The 24,029-nt window shown below is 43.6% G+C and overlaps 2 protein-coding genes across 3 annotated transcripts; both read right to left on the bottom strand.

The window, feature by feature from the left end:
* Positions 1 to 1,792: 1,792 nt before the first annotated feature.
* On the bottom strand, positions 1,793 to 18,175 carry LOC121573846 (mothers against decapentaplegic homolog 4-like). 2 transcript variants are annotated; one of them, XM_041886188.2, is made up of 12 exons: positions 17,823 to 18,175; positions 16,955 to 17,364; positions 16,581 to 16,755; positions 16,451 to 16,480; positions 16,140 to 16,346; positions 15,691 to 15,834; positions 14,494 to 14,601; positions 14,154 to 14,204; positions 13,834 to 14,017; positions 13,447 to 13,615; positions 3,675 to 3,813; positions 1,793 to 3,436 (listed from the first exon to the last, which is right to left on the bottom strand). In XM_041886188.2, the coding sequence occupies exons 2-12, from the start codon at positions 17,192 to 17,194 to the stop codon at positions 3,225 to 3,227; spliced, it is 1,659 nt and encodes a 552-aa protein (XP_041742122.1). In that variant the 5' UTR covers positions 17,195 to 17,364; positions 17,823 to 18,175; the 3' UTR covers positions 1,793 to 3,224. The 2 variants fall into 2 exon arrangements, with proteins under 2 accessions (XP_041742122.1, XP_041742123.1); XM_041886189.2 differs by lacking the exon at positions 15,691 to 15,834.
* A 3,002-nt stretch (positions 18,176 to 21,177) lies between these two features.
* LOC121574391 (bone morphogenetic protein 10-like) lies at positions 21,178 to 23,607 on the bottom strand. Its single transcript, XM_041887011.2, has 2 exons — positions 23,135 to 23,607; positions 21,178 to 22,591 (listed from the first exon to the last, which is right to left on the bottom strand). Exons 1-2 carry the CDS (start codon positions 23,490 to 23,492, stop codon positions 21,525 to 21,527), a joined length of 1,425 nt encoding a protein of 474 aa, XP_041742945.2. The 5' UTR covers positions 23,493 to 23,607; the 3' UTR covers positions 21,178 to 21,524.
* Between the last annotated feature and the right edge of the window lie 422 nt (positions 23,608 to 24,029).

The raw sequence follows: 24,029 nt of genomic DNA, 5'->3' as shown, positions 1-24,029 counted from the left end.
TGTGAATACTTTCTGAAGGCACTGTATGCCAAGGTGCATTGAAGCTGTTCTGGCTCGTGCTGGCCCAACGCCCAAGACACTGTTGGGGTTTCCTTTATTTTGGCAGTTACCTGTATATACATACTGTATATCTCAACTGACTTTCTTTTTGTGTGTTGTTTCAAGTTACCTCTTAGCTAGTATATTATATCTTCTTAAATTGGCAAGAGCAAACCAATAACTGTAGGGTGATTTGTATTGTGTATTTTACATAAAAGATTAGGAAAACTGGGAAACTTTTATATTTATAAAGGCATATATTAACATTTAGTTTGTCGTAATGATGAAAATATAGGAACTATTAAAGACACGTAGTTTGGTTTTCTGAATATTTCAGACTTGAGCTCAGGCTAGCTTAGTGTTGTTTTCTTAAAATTTGTGGCTTGTCTTTAAATTAATAAACTTTTTCTTGTTGAAAATAAGTAATTGTCATGACTGTTGTAGCTCAATTAAGTTGTCATAGAGAATGGACACACCGAGAAGATGAACGTATAAAAGCAGTGGTTGGCATGTTAGTGATCACCTGCTGTATGGCGAACGGTGGCAATTCAATGTGGAATTGTTGGGAAATTGACGGCACATATTCTGGTCAGAGGCAATAGGATGGCCACCCGCTGCTTAAAGGAAACGTCTATTCAAACTATATTTTGGTATTTTTTTCATTATTCCACAGTTAATACAGTCCCAAAATGTTTTGCATGTCAGCAGTCAGGTTTTCAAGATATATGATCATATGATGCAAAACTTGATGATGTGGCAAGTGACACTTGTGGTGTGTTCAAGACAACTGGGAACTCTGAGAAATACAAGATTAAATTACATTTACATTTACGTCATTTAGCAGACGCTCTTATCCAGAGCGACTTACAGTTAGTGAATACATATCTTTTTATACTGGCCCCCCGTGGGAATCGAACCCACAACCCTGGCGTTGCAAACGCCATGCTCTATCAACTGAGCTACATCCCTGCCGGCCATTCCCTCCCCTACCCTGGACGACGCTGGGCCAATTGTGCGCCGCCCATGAGTCTCCCGGTCGCGGCCAGCTGCGACAGAGCCTGGATTCGAACCAGGATCTCTAGTGGCACAGTTAGCACTGCGATGCAGTGCCTTAGACCACTGCGCCACTCAGGAGACACAAATCATGTCAGTGAGCTTCAGGTCGTAAAGTCTTGAGTTCTAGAACGAGGTCTGTGTTCCCGAGTTGGATGACCGTTCAAAACGTTTTTTCCCCAGTCGGAGCTTGTTTATTTTCGAGTTCTCAGCTTTCTTGAACGCAGTCGGAGATTTCCGAGTTCCCAGTTGTTTTTGTTGGCTTCTTGAAAATCCTATATCTTGAAAACCTGACATGCAAAACATTTAGGTAATGTATTAACAGTGGACTAATAAAAATAAAATAAAAAGATAGTCTGAGTGGATTTGTCCTTTAAGTACTCGACCAACATATCTTGCTCTGTGGGGGAGTGGAACTATTATAATGGCGCCGGAGGGGATGGCTGCCGTTTTACAGGCTCCTAACCAACTGCTATTTTGTGTGTTTTTTCACATGGTTTAACTTTTTATTTTTAACTTTATTTTATTTAGTAAATATTTTCTTAATTTCTTGAACTGCATTGTTGGTTAAGGGCTTGTAAGTAAGCATTTCACGGTAAGGTCTACACCTGTTGTATTTGGTGCATGTGACAAAATTTGATTTGATGCAGCTATGTGATAAAACCAAGCAAAGGTATAAAAACACCAAACAGAAATGATACACATTCAATATCATACGTTTTATTTCCATTAATAGTAGGTAGAAATTATGAAGGTAAAGAATGAGCACTGTTTCCTCAGCCTACATTTCATTTTCTAACTTTCTTTAAAACATGATAGATGGTCATAAGGTAGCAAAATGAGTATAAAATATTGTTATATATATAATATATATATATATATATATATAAATAATTGTAAACTGACAAGCAATCCAGACCCACACCATTGCTGATATTCTCAAATCCATAATTTGGGGACCAAATGCAGAATCTGGTCATAAAAACAATGTATTTACAAGTTTCACAATACTGACCGACATGACTGTGCCATGACCTGTTTACACCTTTCATATGGGTCCATTTGGTATCAATATGGCTTCCTTCACTTTCCTCCAATATCTCTAAGGAATGTTATCACAAGTCTAGGGCTGGGAAGATACCAGTATCGCGATACTCGTTAGCGTCGTGGCAAGGAAACAAAACACAAAGCAGATTTAACTTCTTTAGGAAAACAGCCCTAAGGTTGGAAACAAACATATTTATGTTATCATCCAGAGTCACATTAATTTTTTTCTCCAAGCTATAGCACAAAATATTTTCCATACAGCAGTTTTTTTAAAGGATCAAAGAGTTTGGTCTACTTCATGTTTTCATTTTTGCCATGGAAAAAATATTGCGATACTGGTTTCATCACAGCCCTTAAGTCAATTCATCCAAGTCATGATTACGGAACTTCTGGTGGAGATAAAAATGGACCGAAACTGAAATGTACAAACGCCATCTGTCTAGACATTGAGGCATCTGAAAAATGTATTTAAGTCAATGATGTGAACACCATCTTCCAAAAGCTCTGCCCTGGATCACACTCATTGCTACAAAAGCTGAATATTCTGAGACACACATACATACTTTCAAATATAAATGTATGTGGAAACCACCGTCACACTGCATACCAAAATTTATTTTCTAAACTATCAACAAGACATAACATACTGAAAACAAGCACATGATAAGCAAACCAATAAAGTGCTAATTTAAGCTAAAGTCATTAAAAAAACATAGCACTGAAACAACTCAAAAATACAGTATATAAACTGACATGACACTGTCAATGAATAGGATGGTACGAAAATAGATATTTATGAATAGAACAAAGAGAATGAAAAGCATCCATGAGTCATGACTGTATCCTGATTCTGAGGCGAGTAGAAAACAGATTCATGAGCTGGTATCTTCAGAGAGGGAACCCTGGCTGGCTGTGATGCCAGCGGGTAGAAAATATAAATCATATCCATTGCTCCGCTCTCTCATCACATTTAGCACAGCAGGATGATAGATAGTTAAGATGGGCTAGCCTAGGGGGCATGGACAGTCCCTCTGTCAGTTCAAGGGTTGGCTGGCTATGGACAGTTAATGTTGCTGTTCCATAACTCAGTCCAGGGGCTGGGGGTCAGCGATGGGCATGGTGTGCAGCACCTCATCCAGTAGCTGCAGGGCCCGGTGGAGATGGATCTCAATCCAGCACGGTGTCTCCTTGATGCTCTGCCGGGGGTAGTCAGGCCCCCAGCCCTTCACAAAGCTCATCCTCAGGATACACAACCTGCGCAGGTCGTCCACTCCTATACCCGCAGCCGCAGACATACCTGGAGGAAGGTCGTTAAAAACACTCAGTGGTTAGAGGTTGTAGTTTAGTACTACATATGATAGAATGAATCACTTAGTTATTCACCACCTACTCAAGGGAATATAGAGTTTCATATCTGAGACAGTGCATAGATTTCCCCATTTCTGTGAGGTCCTGAGATGCTCTGAGACAAGACAGATGGATATATTTCTAGGCAGACAGGTTAAAGGATGAATAGTGCGAAGAAAGACACTCACTGATGGCGGGGGCGATGCCTCCCACAGAGCCAGGCCCGGGGATGTTTCCAGCCACTGCTGCTGCCTGTGCTGCGGCTGCTGCCTGGGCTGTGGCTGCCTGCTGCTGCATCTGCCTGTGGCACTGACGCAGGTCAAACACCTGCACAGCACACAGAGAGAACAGGGAGGGTTAGGGATAGGGGTTCAACTAGGGATGGCCATCTGAAATAATTTCACTATTCGAATCATATCATGAAAATGTTTTGGATATCCGGATAGTCGATATTAGGGCTGTGCCGAGTACTCGGACAAAACGAGTATCGTAACGGATACGGAGAATTTTCCGAATACGATTATGACATGAGTATTTTTTGTAATTATCTGTGATCTGAAAGAAAATAATTTTCAGCTGCCAGCACGCATCTCTTTCACTCAAACAGTGTGAAGCACTGTGTTCTCTAAACATCTATTGGCTAGTTCTTATGTTGTGGTATCAGTTGAGCCTGCTGCAACGATTGGATTAGAACAAGCCGCTTTCTCTCTGCTCTCATTTCCCCAGACAGACACACTCGCGGCTCTTTTCTCAAAAGTGAGGTTACAAGTTTATCAACTTTCAAAGCAGAATTACTTTCCCATTGTTCCTCAACTGTAGTGTATGACATACAATTTTCTAGCTCTGAGTCTCTACTTTTATCCACTGTAAAAAAACACAATTTCAAATTTTTCTACATAAGATCGAGCCGGTCGGTCACAAATGTTGATCGTTTATCTTGATTGCACAAATGTGGCATAAGTGTCGGGAGAGAAAAGCTTTGCTCCTCTCCAAAGTGAAACAATATATATGGGGCAAGCGAATTAGCCTACCTTCCTTTAACTCTGCGACTGGAAAAAATGCAGGCAGTAGTAGCCAGCCATACTATTTATTAGCCTATTTTGTTGATAATTTAATAGGACTAATTAAGTAAATCATGTGAATTTTGATCTGTCGGTGTCGTTTGCTAGGCTTGGGCGGTATACCGTATATACCGGGGTATTTGGAAAAAGTTACACTTGTATGCAATTCCTTACTAAATGTTTGCCATCAGATATCTTATAACGGCTTTCTGCCGGAAGTCAAAGGGCTCTGGATGAGTTCTGTACAGTTGCCATTTTTTCACTGTGCTTCCTACTAGCATTTTTTCCCCCTCCTCCGTTCTTCTCCCCTCTGCTCCGTGTACACATGCTGCTCTTTCTTTAGAAAAGCATGCATCACAACTTTGTTAATTTGCACAATTTCTCTCATTCACTTTCGCTTGTAAATATCCACACATTTGGTAGCTATTAGCTACGCTTGTATAACTTTATGAGCTGGATTTGACTGTCTTTGCAATTAGTTAATTTTTCGCGCGTTAGCGAAATCACATAGCTAAATGCTATTAGTTTGTGCTAATTTTGATAGCATTCTGGTAATAGAGGACTTGCGTTTTTAGCGCCCCCTTGTGTGATGCCAGTAATACCGAAAATCCAGAGATGAAACGATATGAAAATCTGGATACTGCCCAAGCCAATTGTTCACCTTTGAACAATGTGTGTGAATGAGTGAAGGAACATAACGCTGCGCTCTGAGTGATAGCTAGCGCAGTAATGCACACTTGAGGTATATGCTTTCCCGGCATTTAATGCGCACTTCCGGGTTTTCCGATTACGAGTAAATCCGATGAATATCAAGTGTGATAAAACGGATATGATTACTAGTATGACAAGATCGGCACCCCCCCAGTCGAAATATATATACACTGCTCAAAAAAATTAAGGGAACACTCAAATAACACATCCTAGATCTGAATGAATGAAATAATCTTATTAAATACTTTTTTCTTTACATAGTTGAATGTGCTGACAACAAAATCACACAAAAATTATCAATGGAAATCAAATTTATCAACCCATGGAGGTCTGGATTTGGAGTCACCCTCAAAATTAAAAGTGGAAAACCACACTACAGGCTGATCCAACTTTGATGTAATGTCCTTAAAACAAGTCAAAATGAGGCTCAGTAGTGTGTGTGGCCTCCACGTGCCTGTATGACCTCCCTACAACGCCTGGGCATGCTCCTGATGAGGTGGCGGATGGTCTCCTGAGGGATCTCCTCCCAGACCTGGACTAAAGCATCCGCCAACTCCTGGACAGTCTGTGGTGCAACGTGGCGTTGGTGGATGGAGCGAGACATGATGACCCAGATGTGCTCAATTGGATTTAGGTCTGGGGAACGGGCGGGCCAGTCCATAGCATCAATGCCTTCCTCTTGCAGGAACTGCTGACACACTCCAGCCACATGAGGTCTAGCATTGTCTTGCATTAGGAGGAACCCAGGGCCAACCGCACCAGCATATGGTCTCACAAGGGGTCTGAGGATCTCATCTCGGTACCTAATGGCAGTCAGGCTACCTCTGGCGAGCACATGGAGGGCTGTGCGGCCCCCCAAAGAAATGCCACCCGACACCATGACTGACCCACGCCAAACCGGTCATGCTGGTGGATGTTGCAGGCAGCAGAACGTTCTCCACGGCATCTCCAGACTCTGTCACGTCTGTCACGTGCTCAGTGTGAACCTGCTTTCATCTGTGAAGAGCACAGGGCACCAGTGGCGAATTTGCCAATCTTGGTGTTCTCTGGCAAATGCCAAACGTCCTGCACGGTGTTGGGCTGTAAGCACAACCCCCACCTGTGGACGTCGGGCCCTCATACCACCCTCATGGAGTCTGTTTCTGACCGTTTGAGCAGACACATGCACATTTGTGGCCTGCTGGAGGTCCTTTTGCAGGGCTCTGGCAGTGCTCCTCCTGCTCCTCCTTCCACAAAGGCAGAGGTAGCAGTCCTGCTGCTGGGTTGTTGCCCTCCTACGGCCTCCTCCACGTCTCCTGATGTACTGGCCTGTCTCCTGGTAGCGCCTCCATGCTCTGGACACAGCAAACCTTCTTGCCACAGCTCGCATTGATGTGCCATCCTGGATGAGCTGCACTACCTGAGCCACTTGTGTGGGTTGTAGACTCCGTCTCATGCTACCACTAAAGTGAAAGCACCGCCAGCATTCAAAAGTGACCAAAACATCAGCCAGGAAGCATAGGAACTGAGAAGTGGTCTGTTGTCACCACCTGCAAAACCAGTCCTTTATTGGGGGTGTCTTGCTAATTGCCTATAATTTCCACCTGTTGTCTATTCCATTTGCACAACAGCATGTGAAATGTATTGTCAATCAGTGTTGCTTCCTAAGTGGACAGTTTGATTTCACAGAAGTGTGATTGACTTGGAGTTACATTGTGTTGTTTAAGTGTTCCCTTTATTTTTTTGAGCAGTGTATATTTATACTTTTTATTTTTTGTACTTATTTTTTAACCTGAGCACTTATTGCTGCACGAGGGAGAGACGGTGGCGCTCTGCTGTTCAGAGGGCAGGAGAGGGGCTGGTGTGTGAGAGACGCGGGGTGCAGGGCAAGCAGAGAGGGAGAGAGACTTGTAGCTGCCATAGGTTATTTATTATCCCATCTGATAGCGCTCGTCTTGACAGCGTCAGTAGAGAAGCTAGCCAGCTACTACATTTTGCTGCGCTTTCTTTCTCCCTGTCCTTGTCTACTAATAACACCCACAGCCTAATCCTTCTAACTTTTAATTGAGTAATTTTAATTCCATCTTGCATTGATGAAAGATCTGTCATATACATTGAGCCTCTGACTGTAGTGCCGCTTTTATTGGCAGACAAAAACAACAACCTACACACTTGAAACGGGTTTGTTTTATTCAATTAAATGCCCAGTGCAGTCAAATACATGATTTTCCTGCGCTTTATATGTATTTCCACACTACGAGGTTGGAATAACACTGTGAAATTGTGAAAATTATGATAATGCCCTTGTAGTGTAAGGGCTGTTTGAAAAGACCGCCTGAAATTTCAGCCTGTTTTGGTGGGATGGAGTTTTGGCCTACCCACTCAGACCACTCCCAGTTTGTCTTAACAAAATTCTTCCTTGAGAAACAATTTTAATTCAAAACAAATCACAGTAAGTTACTTAATTGTTACCCAGACATGATTTGATAGAGATAAAAACGGCTGCATTGGACCTTTAAGATTTTAAAAGGCTGTGGCAGCGAATGGGGAGTTTTCAACCCGCCATGCCGGAAACCTCTTTCTCAAAGCTACGGATCCGGATCATGTCTGTGCATTTGTTATTTTACGTTTTAAAACATCTACTTAGCTGCTGCTCACTTCCCCCTCCCTTCAGGTTTCTCTCTTTACTCTCTTCCTCTTCTGAACCATGATGACGTAGCCTATGTACGGCAACTGCACCGCCCGCAACCGCAGGGCTCTCCAGAGGGTGGTGCGGTCTGCCGAACGCATTACCGGGGGCAAACTACCCGCCCTCCAAGACACCTACAGCACCCGATGTCACAGGAAGGCCAAAAAGATCATCAAGGACATCAACCACCCGAGCCACTGCCTGTTCACCCCGCTATCCAGAAGGCGAGGTCAGTACAGGTGCATCAAAGCTGGGACCGAAAGAATGAAAAACAGCTTCTATCTCAAGGCCATCAGACTGTTAAATAGCCATCACTAGCACATTAGAGGCTGCTGCTGCCTATTGAAATCACTGGCCACTTTAAGAAATGGAACACTAGTCACTTTAATAATGTTTACATATCTTGCACTACTCATCTCATATGTACAGTGAGGGAAAAAGGTATTTGAACCCCTGCTGATTTTGTACGTTTGCCCACTGACAAAAAAATGATCAGTCTATTATTTTAATGGTAGGTTTATTTGAACAGTGAGAGACAGAATAACAACAACAAAAATCCAGAAAAACGCATGTCAAAAATGTTATAAATTGATTTGCATTTTAATGAGGGAAATAAGTATTTGACCCCCTCTCAATCAGAAAGATTTCTGGCTCCCAGGTGTCGTTTATACAGGTAACGAGCTGAGATTAGGAGCACACTCTTAAAAGGAGTGCTCCTAATCTCAGCTTGTTACCTGTATAAAAGACACCTGTCCACAGAAGCAATCAATCAATCAGATTCCAAACTCTCCACCATGGCCAAGAGCAAAGAGCTCTCCAAGGATGTCAGGGACAAGATTGTAGACCTACACAAGGCTGGAATGGGCTACAAGACCATCGCCAAGCAGCTTGGTGAGAAGGTGACAACAGTTGGTGCGATTTTTCGCAAATGGAAGAAACACAAAATAACTGTCAATCTCCCTCGGCCTGGGGCTCCATGCAAGATCTCACCTCGTGGAGTTGCAATGATCATGAGAACGGTGAGGAATCAGCCCAGAACTACACGGGAGGATCTTGTCAATGATTTCAAGGCAGCTGGGACCATAGTCACCAAGAAAACAATTGGTAACACACTAAGCCGTGAAGGACTGAAATCCTGCAGCGCCCGCAAGGTCCCCCTGCTCAAGAAAGCACATATACAGACCCATCTGAAGTTTGCCAATGAACATCTGAATGATTCAGAGGAGAACTGGGTGAAAGTGTTGTGGTCAGATGAGACCAAAATCGAGCTCTTTGGCATCAACTCAACGTGTTTGGAGGAGGAGGAATGCTGCCTATGACCCCAAGAACACCATCCCCACCGTCAAACATGGAGGTGGAAACATTATGCTTTGGGGTGTTTTTCTGCTAAGGGGACAGGACAACTTCACCGCATCAAAGGGACGATGGACGGGGCCATGTACCGTCAAATCTTGGGTGAGAACCTCCTTCCCTCAGCCAGGGCATTGAAAATGGGTCGTGGATGGGTATTCCAACATGACAATGACCCAAAACACACGGCCAAGGCAACAAAGGAGTGGCTCAAGAAGAAGCACATTAAGGTCCTGGAGTGGCCTAGCCAGTCTCCAGACCTTAATCCCATATAAAATCTGTGGAGGGAGCTGAAGGTTCGAGTTGCCAAACGTCAGCCTCGAAACCTTAATGACTTGGGGAAGATCTGCAAAGAGGAGTGGGACAAAATCCCTCCTGAGATGTGTGCAAACCTGGTGGCCAACTACAAGAAACGTCTGACCTCTGTGATTGCCAACAAGGGTTTTGCCACCAAGTACTATGTCATGTTTTGCAGAGGGGTCAAATACTTATTTCCCTCATTAAAATGCAAATCAATTTATAACATTTTTGACATGCATTTTTCTGGATTTTGTTGTTGTTATTCTGTCTCTCACTGTTCAAATAAACCTACCATTAAAATTATAGACTGATCATTTCTTTGTCAGTGGGCAAACGTACAAAATCAGCAGGGGATCAAATACTTTTTTCCCTCACTGTATATACTGTATTCTATTCTATAATATTCTACTGTATCTTAGTCCATGCCGCTCTGTCATTGCTTGTCCAGATATGTACAGTGGGGAGAACAAGTATTTGATACACTGCCGATTTTGCAGGTTTTCCTACTTACAAGGCATGTAGAGGTCTGTAATTTTTATCATAGGTACACTTCAACTGTGAGAGACGGAATCTAAAACAAAAATCCAGAAAATCACATTGTATGATTTTTAAGTAATTAATTTGCATTTTATTGCATGACATAAGTATTTGATACATCAGAAAAGCACAACTTAATATTTGGTACAGGAACCTTTGTTTGCAATTACAGAGATCATACGTTTCCTGTAGGTCTTGACCAGGTTTGCACACACTGCAGCAGGGATTTTGGCCCACTCCTCCATACAGACCTTCTCCAGATCCTTCTGGTTTCGGGGCTGTCGCTGGGCAATACGGACTTTCAGCTCCCTCCAAAGATGTTCTATTGGGTTCAGGTCTGGAGACTGGCTAGGCCACTCCAGGACCTTGAGATGCTTTTCACTTCTTACTTGCCCTGGCTGTGTGTTTCGGGTCGTTGTCATGCTGGAAGACCCAGCCACGACCCATCTTCAATTATCTTACTGAGGGAAGGAGGTTGTTGGCCAAGATCCCGCGATACATGGCCCCATCCATCCTCCCCTCAATACGGTGCAGTCGTACTGTCCCCTTTGCAGAAAAGCATCCCCAAAGAATGAGGTTTCCACCTCCATGCTTCACGGTTGGGATGGTGTTCTTGGGGTTGTACTCATCCTTCTTCTTCCTCCAAACACGGCGAGTGGAGTTTAGACCAAAAAGCTATATTTTTGTCTCATCAGACCACATGACCTTCTCCCATTCCTCCTCTGGATCATCCAGATGGTCATTGGCAAACTTCAGACGGGCCTGGACATGCGCTGGCTTGAGCAGGGGGACCTTGCGTGCGCTGCAGGATTTTAATCCATGACGGCGTAGTATGTTACTAATGGTTTTCTTTGAGACTGTGGTCCCAGCTCTCTTCAGGTCATTGACCAGGTCCTGCCATGTAGTTCTGGGCTGATCCCTCACCTTCCTCATGATCATTGATGCCCCACGAGGTGAGATCTTGCATGGAGCCCCAGACCGAGTGTGATTGACCGTCATCTTGAACTTCTTCCATTTTCTAATAATTGCGCCAACAGTTGTTGCCTTCTCACCAAGCTGCTTGCCTATTGTCCTGTAGCCCATCCCAGCCTTGAGCAGGTCTACAATTTTATCCCTGATGTCCTTACACAGCTCTCTGGTCTTGTCCATTGTGGAGAGGTTGTAGTCTGTTTGATTGAGTGTGTGGACAGGTGTCTTTTATACAGGTAACGAGTTCAAACAGGTGCAGTTAATACAGGTAATGAGTGGAGAACAGGAGGGCTTCTTAAAGAAAAACTAACAGGTCTGTGAGAGCCAGAATTCTTACTGGTTGGTAGGTGATCAAATACTTATGTCATGCAATAAAATGCAAATTAATTACTTTAAAATCATACAATGTGATTTTCTGACAAATCGAGTTTCCAGAAAATCTGGAAGCGTAGTCACTTCCGAATTTCAAATGTCATCGTATATCCTTGTACGTAACAATGTCAAATGGATAATTTAATTTAGACCAAGCCTTTTCATTGTTGAAATAGACCCAACTTTTTTTTCTCTAAAATGTATACTTACAGTGCATTCGGAAAGTATTCAGACCCCTTGACTTTTTCCACATTGTTACATTACAGCCTTATTCTAAAATGTATCTAATTAAAAGTTTTCCTCATCAATCTACACACAATACCCCATAATGACAAAGTGACATCTAAAAAACATACCTTATTTACATAAGTATTCAGAACCTTTGCTATGAGACTCGAAATTGAGCTCTGGTACATCCTGTTTTCATTGATCATCTTTGAGATGTTTCTACAACTTGATTGGAGTCCACCTGTGGTAAATTAAATTGATTGGACATGATTTGGAAAGGCACACACCTGTCTATATAAGGTCCTACAGTTGAGAGTGCATGTCAGAGCAAAACCAAGCAATGAGGTCGAAGGAATTGTCCGTAGAGCTCCGAGACAGGATTGTGTCGAGATCTGGAGAAGGGTACTAAAAAATGTCTGCAGCATTGAAGGTCCCCAAGAACACAGTGGCCTCCGTCATTCTTAAATGGAAGAAGTTTAGAACCACCAAGACTCTTCCTAGAGCTGGCCGCCCGGCCAAACTGAGTAATCGGGGGAGAAAGGCCTTGGTCAGGGAGGTGACCAAGAACCCGATGGTCACTGACAGAGATCCAGAGTTCCTCTGTGGAGATGGGAGAACTTTCCAGATGACATCCATATCTGCAGCACTCGACCAAACAGGCCTTTATGATAGAGTGGCCAGACGGAAGACACTCCTCAGTAAAAGGCACATGACACCCCGCTTGGAGTTTGCCAAAAGGCACCTAAAGGACTCTGACCATGAGAAACAAGATTCTCTGGTCTGATGAAACCAAGATTGAACTCTTTGGCCGGAATGCCAAGTCTGGAGGAAACCTGGCACCATCCCTACAGTGAAGCATGGTGGTGGCAGCATTATGCTGTGGGAATGTTTTTCAGCGGCAGGGACTGGGAGACTAGTCAGGATCGAGGGAAAGATGAACGGAGCAAAGTACAGAGAGATCCTTGATGAAAACCTGCTCCAGAGCGTTCAGGACCTCAGACTGGGTCGAAGGTTCACCTTCCAACAGGACACCGACCCTAAGCACACAGCCAAGACAACACAGGAGTGGCTTCGGGACAAGTCTCTGAATGTCCTTGAGTGGTCCAGCCAGAGGCCGGACTTGAACCCGATCGAAAATCTCTGGAAAGACCTGAAAATAGCAGTGCAGCAACACTCCCCATCCAACCTGACAGAGTTTGAGAGAATCTGCAGAGAAGAACGGGAGAAACTCCCCAAATACAGGTGTGCAAAGTTTGTAGCATCATACCGAAGAAGACTCAAGGCTGTAATCGCTGCCAAAGGTGCTTCAACAAAGTACTGAGTAAAGGGTATGAATACTTATGTAAATGTGATATTCCCGTTTTTATTTTGAATAACTTTGCAAACATTTCTAAAAACCTGTTTTTGCTTTGTCATTATGAGATAGTGTACCCATCCCTAGGTTCAACTGTCTAAAACATAATGGATTTTAACCTGTTTTGAAACAATAAACCTTCCCAAGCAGTCAAATAACCACTGAGACAAAATTCATTTAAATAATAAGCATCCAAAAACCCTTCCTTGTTGACTTGGGTGCCCTTCCTCAGCAGTGAGTCTGTGATATAAAATCGAATCAAATCCAGTTTGTGTACACATTACAATGAAATGCTTACTTGCAAGTACACCTCAACTTTGCGACAACAATTAGAAGTCAAATAATAATAATAGTACAAAGCAAACGCTCAATGGAATACATTAGAATAACATTTAAATAAAATCTCTCACCTTGATGTAGGCGCTGGGGTAGATCTTGTGCACTGCGTCTCCAGGGGCCCGTCCTGCCTCCCTGTCCAAGTAATAACTCTGCACAAACACTGCATGATCGCTAAGGCAACGCACCCACACGTCACCTTCCCCTTTACACTCCAGCTGCACCCCTTTACCAATGTGAAGTCTAGAGCCAAGAAGGGAGGAGGGAAGGGCAGAAGCAGACAGACAGTATGAGAATTAATACAAATCTACTTAAAGAAGCCTCAAAAAAGCCTTAACTTATTGCTAGTGTGTTTTTCCCAAAATATGGATGGTTCTGCTTAGCCATTTAATTTAGCAAAGACATTAAATCATTCATTGTTCTATAAATCTTTCCTTTTTCTATTTGATATGGTAGAGTACCTAGCTCTCTCGATGGCCTCTGTCCTGTGGACGTTGCTGAGTTGGCCCAGGCAGAAGCGGTCCCCTCCTGAGGGATCCACGTACCCATCCACCGTCACTGTGGGGCAACTGGCCGGAACCTTGAACGTCTCCCCCACCTGAACATCCATCTCAAAGTAGGCAATGGAGCACCAGTAGTCAGGGGCTGGAACAGAACGATAGCACCACCATCAATTCACATGGTCTCTGTACTATCTATTTCACACCACATACCGGAACAAATGAGGATGCATACGTACATACAGACCTAACTCTCTGAGTAATGTTTCACACAGACTCACCCGGGTGATTCGAGATGGGGGGCTGGAATGCAATCTCATTGTTGACCATCCCTGGAAGAGAATGTCACGTAATTAAGACACAACCATCGAGAGAACGGTGCTGTTTGGTGTTGTTTGTACTGCTCGGCCCAAATGAGCACAAATGAATGTTGAATGACATCATAACATTGACTATTTGACATTACATGTGCACATTCACATCCTTTCTGGGAACACCACCATTTTTGCATTAGTTCAAGGTTAGCTTGTTGCTTTGAGGGATATAGCATCTGTAAGGCTCTGAGATGTTGGCAGCACCACTAGATGTATGCCCAAATAGGGGGATAACACAGCCACTCACAGTAGTGTGGGGTGTGGGGCATGGGTTGGTGGTGCTGCAGGTGCCCATTCTGGTGGTGAGGCACTGAGGGGGTGAAGTTCCCGTTTCTCGGCCAGCCTGAGGTGGCATCTGAAAGCAGAACAATAACCTGTTGCATCAGACCATAAGCACATAAAGAAAATACCATGACCTAAAAATAACTCACAATCACACTCAACACATTTCTAATCAACTATAACAACGGGCTATAGTCACAGGGCTGAGAGGAATTATATAACTGACCAAGGAGGAATTAACACCCTGGAGAGGCAATGTGGTGATGCTGAAAAGCTTTTTTGAGAACAAAATGTTGTTTAGTAAATGGGGTTACAGTGAAAAGCAACAGGGCAGTAATTTGTGGGCTGGCGGAAGTACACTGAGTGTACAAAACATTAGGAACACCTTCCTAATATTGAGTTGCACCCCCCTTTTGCTCAGAACAGCCTCAATTCGTCAGTGCATGGTCTCTACAAGGTGTCGAAAGCGTTCCACAGGGATGCTGGCCCATGTTGACTCCAATGCTTCCCATAGTTGTTAGGTTGTCTGGATGTCCTTTGGGTGGTGGACCATTCTTGATACACATGGGGAACTGTTGAGTGTGAAAAACCCAGCAGTGTTGCAGTTCTTGACACACTCAAACCGGTGCGCCTGGCACCTACCACCATACCCTGTGCAAAGGCACTTAAATATTTGATCTAGTCCATTCAGCCTCTGAATGGCACACATACACAATCCATGTCTCAATTGTATCAAGGCTTAAAAATCCTTCTTTAACCCGTCGCCTCCCCTTCATCTACATTGATTGAAGTGGATTAAACAGGTGACATCAATAAGGGATCATAGTTTTCACCTGGTCAGTCTTTGTCATGGAAAGAGTTCCTAATGTTTTGTACACTCAGTGTAGGTTTCCATTGTCATGGTATATGGAGGGCAGATGAATGTGAGTGCTACCTGTAATGGTTGTTTGAACGTGCAGGTCATTTCTGTGATTGTTAGTGACATAGGCAGTGTGCTCACCTGTTGTTTTTAGGCTGTTGAATGCAGGTGCCCACTCACTTTAATGGTGTTTGACAGGGTTGGGGTCAATTCCATTTCAATTCAGTCAATTCAGAAAACAAATGGAATTAACCCCAAACTTGGTATTGTATGAAATGTGGAGGGTTGAGTGTGGGTGCTTACTGTGATGGTATGTGGCACTCTGTGCCAGGGGGAAGCCGTTCTGCTGTGTGCTCTGCCCCCGTGAAGGCCCTGGGCCTGGCCTTGAGGATAGCTGCCGCAGCCCTTCACTGCTATGGCTCCCTGACAGAAGGCTACTGGACTGGGCTACAGAGGCAGGAGCAGGATGGGCCAAGGTGGGTGGGTAGGGAAAACATACAAGCAAACACACACACCCAGAGACAAACAAACACACCACAATACAATACAGAGACACACAAACAAAAGTGATCAGTAATGACACCTCTGAAAAAGGAAAAAGCTTCTCAGCATGACCCTGACTTTGGGTATGAGGGAGCCACTGTATCCTGTATTTATGTCAGGAGCTTATTCACCACAAAATGAAGCTTTACATTTAAGGGGAGTAATGAACTGCAAGACAGGGGAGGGTTAAACACAATGCAGTGTCTCACTTGAGGCTCCAGCAGCAAGGCTGGAGAAGGCAGAGGTAGAGGCTGAGCTGCTGCCCTCAGGGGAAGGGAGCAGAGCCGGGCTGCTAAACAACTCCTGGGGACCCCCTGGTCTGGAGGGCTGGTGCTGGATGGTCTGATGGTGGCCATCTGCACCAGAGTGAGATGGCTGGTTCTCAAATTCATACTCATCTTTGACCATGAGTGTGCCTGGTAAAGCAGGGAGGGTGAGATGGTCAACGTTTTGGGGAACTTCACTTTAATCCTCCATTGTGAACTGCAAATTACTAGTTCAAGGTGAGAGTCTTCCTTACCTGAGCTTGAAAGAGTCAGTCCTGAAAGGTCTGTGAAGAAAAGTTGAGGGACACAAATAAGATCCAACTTAAAATTCAGAGGCGCTAAACAACAGTATTCAAGAGAGAGGAGAAAACAAATCCCACTCACCAATCCCTGGTGATACCACCCTCTCGTAGTGGTACGGGTTAACACACACGTTGTCAGCTTTGAGGTCAAAGGCAAACTGGCAGTATTTCACATGCTTCAGTTCATTCTTGTGCAGGTCAGGCCACCGCCACAGTCTGGCATAGATCACATGGGGGAAGCCTTTACGCCCTGCGACCTGAGAGCACAGAGGAGAAGATAAGAGTTATGAACTAAGCACAGCAGTCATCTGAGAAAATAATTCAGCCTGTAATGTGAGTGTAATATCTTCTATCCATCAGCAAGTTGGTATTCAGTAGGCACCAAAGGGACTGCATGAACTTGTCCAATAAGAAACACTTTTCGTGCCCTATTAAATGACCCAGCTACCCCATTACCTGCAGGCGTCCATCCAGTGTACGCTGTATGGTGACACACTTGCTGGGGTGAGCGCCGTTGGTGGTGATGGCTGTGATGAGAGAATCTAGCTCATCTTTCTTCTCCTTCAGTTTCTTGACGAGGCTCTCGATGGCTCGCTTAGCAAATGTCTCACTCTCTCCACCCTGTCTGTGGCACATCAGGCTGTGCACGATACTCAAGCAAGCGTCGTTGCTTGTGGGGGTGTTTGTGATCGACATCTTGCTCACCGTTCTACAGTCTCTATTACTTGAAGTTCAATCTTAAGGAGGCTCCCAGTTTAGTCCTCACTCTAGGAATGAGTCAAAAACACCTTCTCTGAAGCCTTTTGCTAGGGTGAGAATGGAATGTGTCCCGTTCACTCTACAGAACGAGGGGTGTCCAGAACAGTCTGCAGTAAGGGAGACAGAACATAACGTTACAGTTGTACTAGCTTGCTACTACCATTGCTGTGCTTTCACATCAATGCACAAAAGCATTGCCTGACAGCAAATGAATGATGCCGACAAACGTTATCTAGCTACTTTTCTACAAAACCCAAAGTTAGTTACAAAAACAAAAATATTACTTAGCTACAAAAGCAAACTAACGTTGCATAAAACGCCTCAAATCGTGTCTAAGAGACTAACGCGAATAACGTTATCTACAGTAAGTTAACTTAGCTAGTTAACATTTACATCTGCACACATTTGCTAACATCTAGCTGGCTAAGTATGCTAGTAGCTTACAAATCCAATGATGATGTGCCCCGTTTGGTTAAATTGTAATAGTCAATGGAAATTACATTAAAAACGAACTGATTATAACTAGCTAGTTAGTTATCTGACTTAAAATGCACAAATGCCTTACCTGGGGTCTCCAGTGATTAGCAAATAGCTAGTTACTTTAGCGTTAGCTTGCTAACGTAACGGTAGCCTTCAATAAAACCAGTGTTTTCTGAATCGAAGTTCGAGCCAATACTCGATTATCTTCTGGTTATGAGATATTATGCGACTGTATTTTACGTTTTTCAACTGTGCCAGTAACTGTACAAAACCAACATGTTTTCAATATACTGGTAAACAATGCTATAGTGCTAGCTACGAAAATAAACTCCCCTGCAACGCCCTCGCGACTCCAGTGAGCGCATTGCTCCAGCAGTGCCACTCATGTCATGTCAGCAGCAGGGGGCGCATGTTTTGTGAGCGCTTTGCTCGAACTCAGAGGGGCCAGTCTGTTCGGCTGAAAGTTGGCCATAGGGCTGATAAAGTCAGTTTTGATTTCTTATCGGTTGTATGTGTTCATTCGATTTTCCATTCATGACAGACAAATGTAATTTAAAATTGTAAAGGCAATTTCAACTGTCTACAAACTAATGTAGAAGTGTTTAGTCCCATGAGGTCTGTGAAAAACAAAGATATGCCTGGATCAGTCTCTGCTCCTGGTTGTGTATAGCCTAGAAATTTATATTTAATTGCCACAGGATTAAATGTAAAATGAAATTTACAAAATAAATAACCATCATAATTCATGAAGTGAGTAATCTGAAATAATATCTGAAACAGCTCCATAGGTAAGTACAGTATAGTTGTGATTCACAAATGCATGGCAGTGAAGTGCAAATCTGGACTCAGTCGTTCACCGTTATTCCATTGAGGTTGTCTCTCCTTCAGTCCGCTGACAGCAGAAACTGGGTAATGATGTGACATGTGTTTTTCCATCTGTCCTGTAGACAAAGCCATGATTAGGTCCTCCGAGTGGCCATGTCAGACAAGGGAGGTGGGAGGCAGCGGTGGGTAGAGAGAGAATGTCCAATACAGAAAGGCTCGCTGGGGGGTGGATCGTCCATAGAGATTGTTGGTGTTGGGTCCCAGGAATCTGACATCACCCTCTCCCAACTGCTCACCACTTGGAATGGCGTCTCATCCTGAGTGATGGTCTACAAGTCACCAGGCCCTGACACCTCCTTATCACCGCCACATGGGGGGAGCGGCTCGCGTGGCATGTGGCTTTAGAAGGAAGTGTGATGGTGGGGTGGTAGGGGGTGTGAGTCAGTCTGGGGCAAATAGATTACCCTACAAATAAGTGGGCAGAATGGATTTGAAACATCCATTTGCTTCCATGGACATGGACAGTATTATGTATTCAGGAAAAAGAACATCTAGCAAACAAACTTAATCTATGGCTCTGCATCATATGTACATATTCTGCTTCTGTTTTCTACAATTGGAGAGGTTTGATGTATTGCAGAGACAAAATATCTGCAATAAAGAAAAGCAATGACACGTTTGTATTGTTTTTCTTTTGCTTTCACATTCTCTTCTCTGATTTAACACTCTTCTTGAAAGGTCGTCCATATGACAAGTTCATTTTTCAGTGCCCTTTTTGCACAATGCCACACTATTCAAAGCAAGATTCATTTCAGGTTCACTTCTGCTGTAGTGCACGTGTCTGCATGCCTTTGTAATAGAGAACCTCTATAATACATTTCACTAGGCTACGTCTAGTCAATCATGGACGCACACAGGGTTGGGGAGTAACTGATTGCATATAATCAATTACATGTAATCTGATTACAAAGAAACGGTAACCGTAATCAGTTACGTTACCAGCAAAAATATTGTACTCTGATTACAGGTACTTTTGAAAAACAAGATGATTACTTCTTGGATTACTTTTAAATTCAGAAAGGGTGTTTGCAAAAAAACAAAAAAACCTTGTGATGCCTTTCTGTTTTCTCAATGACATTCAATTCAGCATTGGAAAAAGATGCAAGTTTAAATTTGTTCCACCTGAGCGAGTCTGATCTCAAGTCAGAGACCACTATGTTGACACACCAAATGTGTTTGATGGATCCTTTTTGTCTTCTTCTAACGCCTCTTAATGGGGAAAGTAATATAAAAAAGTAATCAGATTACGTTACTGAGTTTGGGTAATCCAAAAGTTACATTACTGATTGCAATTTTGGACAGGTAACTGTAACTTATTACATTTAGAAAGTAACCTACCCAACCCTGGAAGCACTCACATTTGTAATAAACATCAAACACCATTTATTGTGCTCTGCTTTAGAATACACCTCTTTGTCTTTCCATGTAGGATATATACGAGTTATCTGTTATAGTTTTGCTTTCATTTATAATATACACTGAGTGTACAAAACATTATGAACACCTACTCTTTCCATGATATAGACTGACCAGGTGAATCCAGTTGAAAGCTATGATCCCTTATTGATCACACTTGTTAAATCCACTTCAATCAGTGTAGATGAAGGGGAGGAGACAGGTTAAAGAAGGATTTTTAAGCCTTGATACAATTGAGACATGGATTGTGTATGTGTGCCATTCAGAGGCTGAATGGGCAAGACTAAATCGGGCGGCAGGTAGCTTAGTGGTTAAGCCAATAACCGAAAGGTCACTGGTTCTAATCCCCGAGCCGACTAGGTGAAAAATCTGTCAATGTGCCCTTGAGCAAGGCACTTAACCCTAATTGCTCCTGTAAGTCGCTCTGGATAAGAGCATCTGCTAAATGACTAAAATGTAAATATTTAAGTGCCTTTGAACAGGGTATGGTAGTAGGTGCCAGGCGCACTGGTTTGTGTCAAGAACTGCAACGCTGCTGGGGTTTTTCACGCTCAACAGTTTCCAGTGTGTATCAAGAATGGTCCACCACCCAAAGGACATCCAGCCAACTTGACACAACTGTGGGAAGCATTGGAGTCAACATTGGCCAGCGTTCCTGTGGAACGCTTTCGACACCTTGTATAGTCCATGCCCCGACAACTCAACATTAGCAAGGTGTTCTTAATGTTTTGAACACTCAGTGTAGAATAATATATAATAACAATATATGCCATTTAGCAGACGCGACTTAAGAGTCATGCTTGCATACATTTTACATATAGGTGGACACGGGAATCAAACCCACAATACTGGCCTGGTAAGCGCCATACTCTACTACTCTACCAACTGAGCCATACAGGACCAACCATTTAAACCAAGAGCTATTTAAACCACTAAAGTTTTATGCATATCTGACGGTACATACCAATATCGTCACAACGAAAGTAAAATGTATGATCATAAACATATACAAACTACAAATAAGAGCATGATATTCACATGTAACTTTTTTTCTCTTTTGTTTTAAATAATTGTGTTGCTGGCATTGTAAAATAACATTTTATATCTCAATATAATAAGAAATGTACTTTTACAAATGGCAAATTTACATACTTTAATGCACATACATTCAGGCCCCTCTTGCTCTGTCATCTTCCTATTTACACCTCCACTGTTTATCTTTGTCATGCAATGTAGTTGAAGCTGCAATAGATAGATATATAAATTATTCATGCACTTAATATGGTGTACTGTATCCATTCTGTTTACACTATATGTCTGCTACTAGCTCACAAAGCAAGTATCCTTGATGATTGCAGAAATGTGTTATTTTCAAATGGGCACTTTTGATCTGATTTTCTTCTTGATAGTGAAATTGATGACCACTCAGTCTATGTTAATCCACAGTCTCTATACCTCTCTCCTGAACCTACAGTCAGTTCTATGACTATCTACAGCCGCACTCTGACACCACCATGCCCTCGTACTTGTGCTTGTAGGTGACCACTCCTCCGTCCTCGACGTAAAGGAGTGAGATGGGCTGTAGCTTGGTGGGAACACAGCAGGCTGGTGATGCCTTCTGTGGAATCTTACTGCTCAGCCGAGTCTGAACAATGGCGTGCTTGGTAGGCGAGACCTCGTTGGTCATAGGGTAGCTACATACACCATTGCACTCATAGGCTTCATAGCCCAGGGGCTGTATGACCCAGGTATCCCAGCCAATGTCCTTAAACTCCACATAGAGAGGGGTCTTCTTACAGGGGTCACCCTTGGAGTTGCGGCGGATTCGGGGAGGCGTGTCGTAAATTAGGTTGGAGTGCAGTTGCATGAGAGTCTCCTCGTCCAGCTCCTCTCCATCAGCGTTCCCAGCATCGTTCCCAGCCTGGTTCCCCCAGTTCACCTGTGGACTCGGCTCCAGGTCAGCCGGCAGGTCATTCTCATGTTCTATTATCTGGTTGAGCTCCCGCTTGTTCTCCTCAAGATGGTCTCTGTTCTGATCATCTGAGAACACAATCACCACTGGCATGTGTTTACCATCTGAGCCCATGTCAACATCCACATCAACCAACTCTTTCCTTCCATCCTCTTGTCTGACTTCCTGGGGGGTCTTCCCACCTTCAGAACCCAGACTTGCAATGTGGACCTCCAGTCGATGGGTGGAGCTCTCTGCCTTCCGCCAAAGGTTGACCTGATGGGTCAGGTCGAAGGTAATCCAGGCATCGTCATTACCGTAGACTTGCCGGGCTGCCAGCTCCTCCATTTCCTCAATTTCTGCTGTCTCCTGCTCATTCCTTCTTCTGTCCCTCCCCTCTTCTTTCCTCCAGTGCCCCCCCTCATGGATCTTGTAGACGGTAACCTTGCGGTCAAGGCCGGCGTAGTGTCTGCGGTCCTTCTGGACCAGGGTGTAGAGGCGGAGCTCGGCGGTGATGATGTGCTCGTGGTGGGGGATGGAGATGTTGAACAGCAGGGGGTGTGTCCTCACGCCCCTGACCGTCACACTGTAGGGGGAGGAATCTGGAATTAAAATATCAATGAAGGTCTGAATTTAATCAATTTTATATTAAATAATGCATCAATAGTAAGGGTTATATTTTAGCTCTTTTTTAAATGGTTAGATTTCATTGCAGTCATATCATGTGATCTGACTTCAAGAGGAGGAAATAAGGGACTGTTAAACCAATTACAATTTAATAAAAGTTTCTTTAAGGGCAAATATCATATTTCATTCTTGTCCATCTAGGGCTAAACTTCATAACACTTTGAATCATTTAAAGTTAACCTCAGCTATCCAAACAAAGAGTGATTTACAGTTACAGTCAAATCTTAACTTCTCTAAAAGAAAACAAACAGCTGAGTATCAGTGTACCTTTTAATATACTTTTTAAGTTGTATTAGTCAACAGATTGTATAATGCTATAGGTCTCAAGTTAATTAGAGTTGCTTTATAATGTTAGCTAAATAAACAATTAATCATATCCAAAGATACATTTTTCAAAATGATAAAAAGATTAACATTTAAAAAACAATGTCTTCAGACAAAAAAAGTAAACGTTGTACCTTCATTCTTGAAACTACGCACAATGTTGGCAGAGGGCATGGCCGTGTGATCGTTGGCGAAGCGGTTGTACAGTTCCAGCATGTATTCTGGTGTCTCTTTACGGGCCGCACGGGGCATTGGCTGGGGGCCCAGCTCTGTGAGGTTCAACGTGGACAGAAACTGACCCAGAAAGTCCTGCATGTCCAGGTCTTCATCCTGCTCCAACATGGAGGTATCCACCAGACCCCTGGCCCCAGGGCCACTTCGAAGCTCCTCAGCTGACATGATGGGACTGCCCTGGCTCCAACCAGGCAGCAGCAGGGGCAGAAGACTCAGAGAGTAGATGTAGCCCAGTATGGAGAACACTGGAGTAACCATGGCTGCCTGAGTCAAAGGCAGGTTCAGGTCCAAAGGATGAGTATCAAGTATGGAAATAGGATAGGATCCTCAGCAGAGGACACCTGCAGAACAGTTACACCCTATCCAACGGCAGTTTGTCTCGGGGCTGACAGGGTGGTGTGGGGGTCGAGGGAAAACAGCTTTGTCCTTGTTGATCTTGTGATTGGGTGCAGAGGGCAGGGCGGGATGTGTTGTTCACCTCACTGTGCTGACATGTTTGGAGATGTCACTAGGGCTCTGCTCGCACCCTGCCTCTCTCTGGGCCAGCCAGCTTGCTGACGACCACTAACTCCAACTCCACTCATCTCCTTTTTACTACTTTCTCTGGTTGTTCATGGGCCACATTAAGTTGTACACACAACTTTCAGCTTAAATTCTCTTTTACCTATAATGTGATATCTGTTTCTTTATGCTTGTAGGATGAACTATGTATTTATTTATGACATCTGAGTGAGAGCACTGGATATCAGCATTAATGCATTTTCTTGGAAAGAGTAACCTCTGGGATAACCCCCA

The sequence above is a fragment of the Coregonus clupeaformis genome, chromosome 9 (genome assembly GCF_020615455.1).
Source record: "Coregonus clupeaformis isolate EN_2021a chromosome 9, ASM2061545v1, whole genome shotgun sequence".
Taxonomy (NCBI): Eukaryota; Metazoa; Chordata; class Actinopteri; order Salmoniformes; family Salmonidae; genus Coregonus; species Coregonus clupeaformis.
Note: the sequence above shows the minus strand (reverse complement) of the source record. Positions and strands in the feature narration are given on the sequence as shown.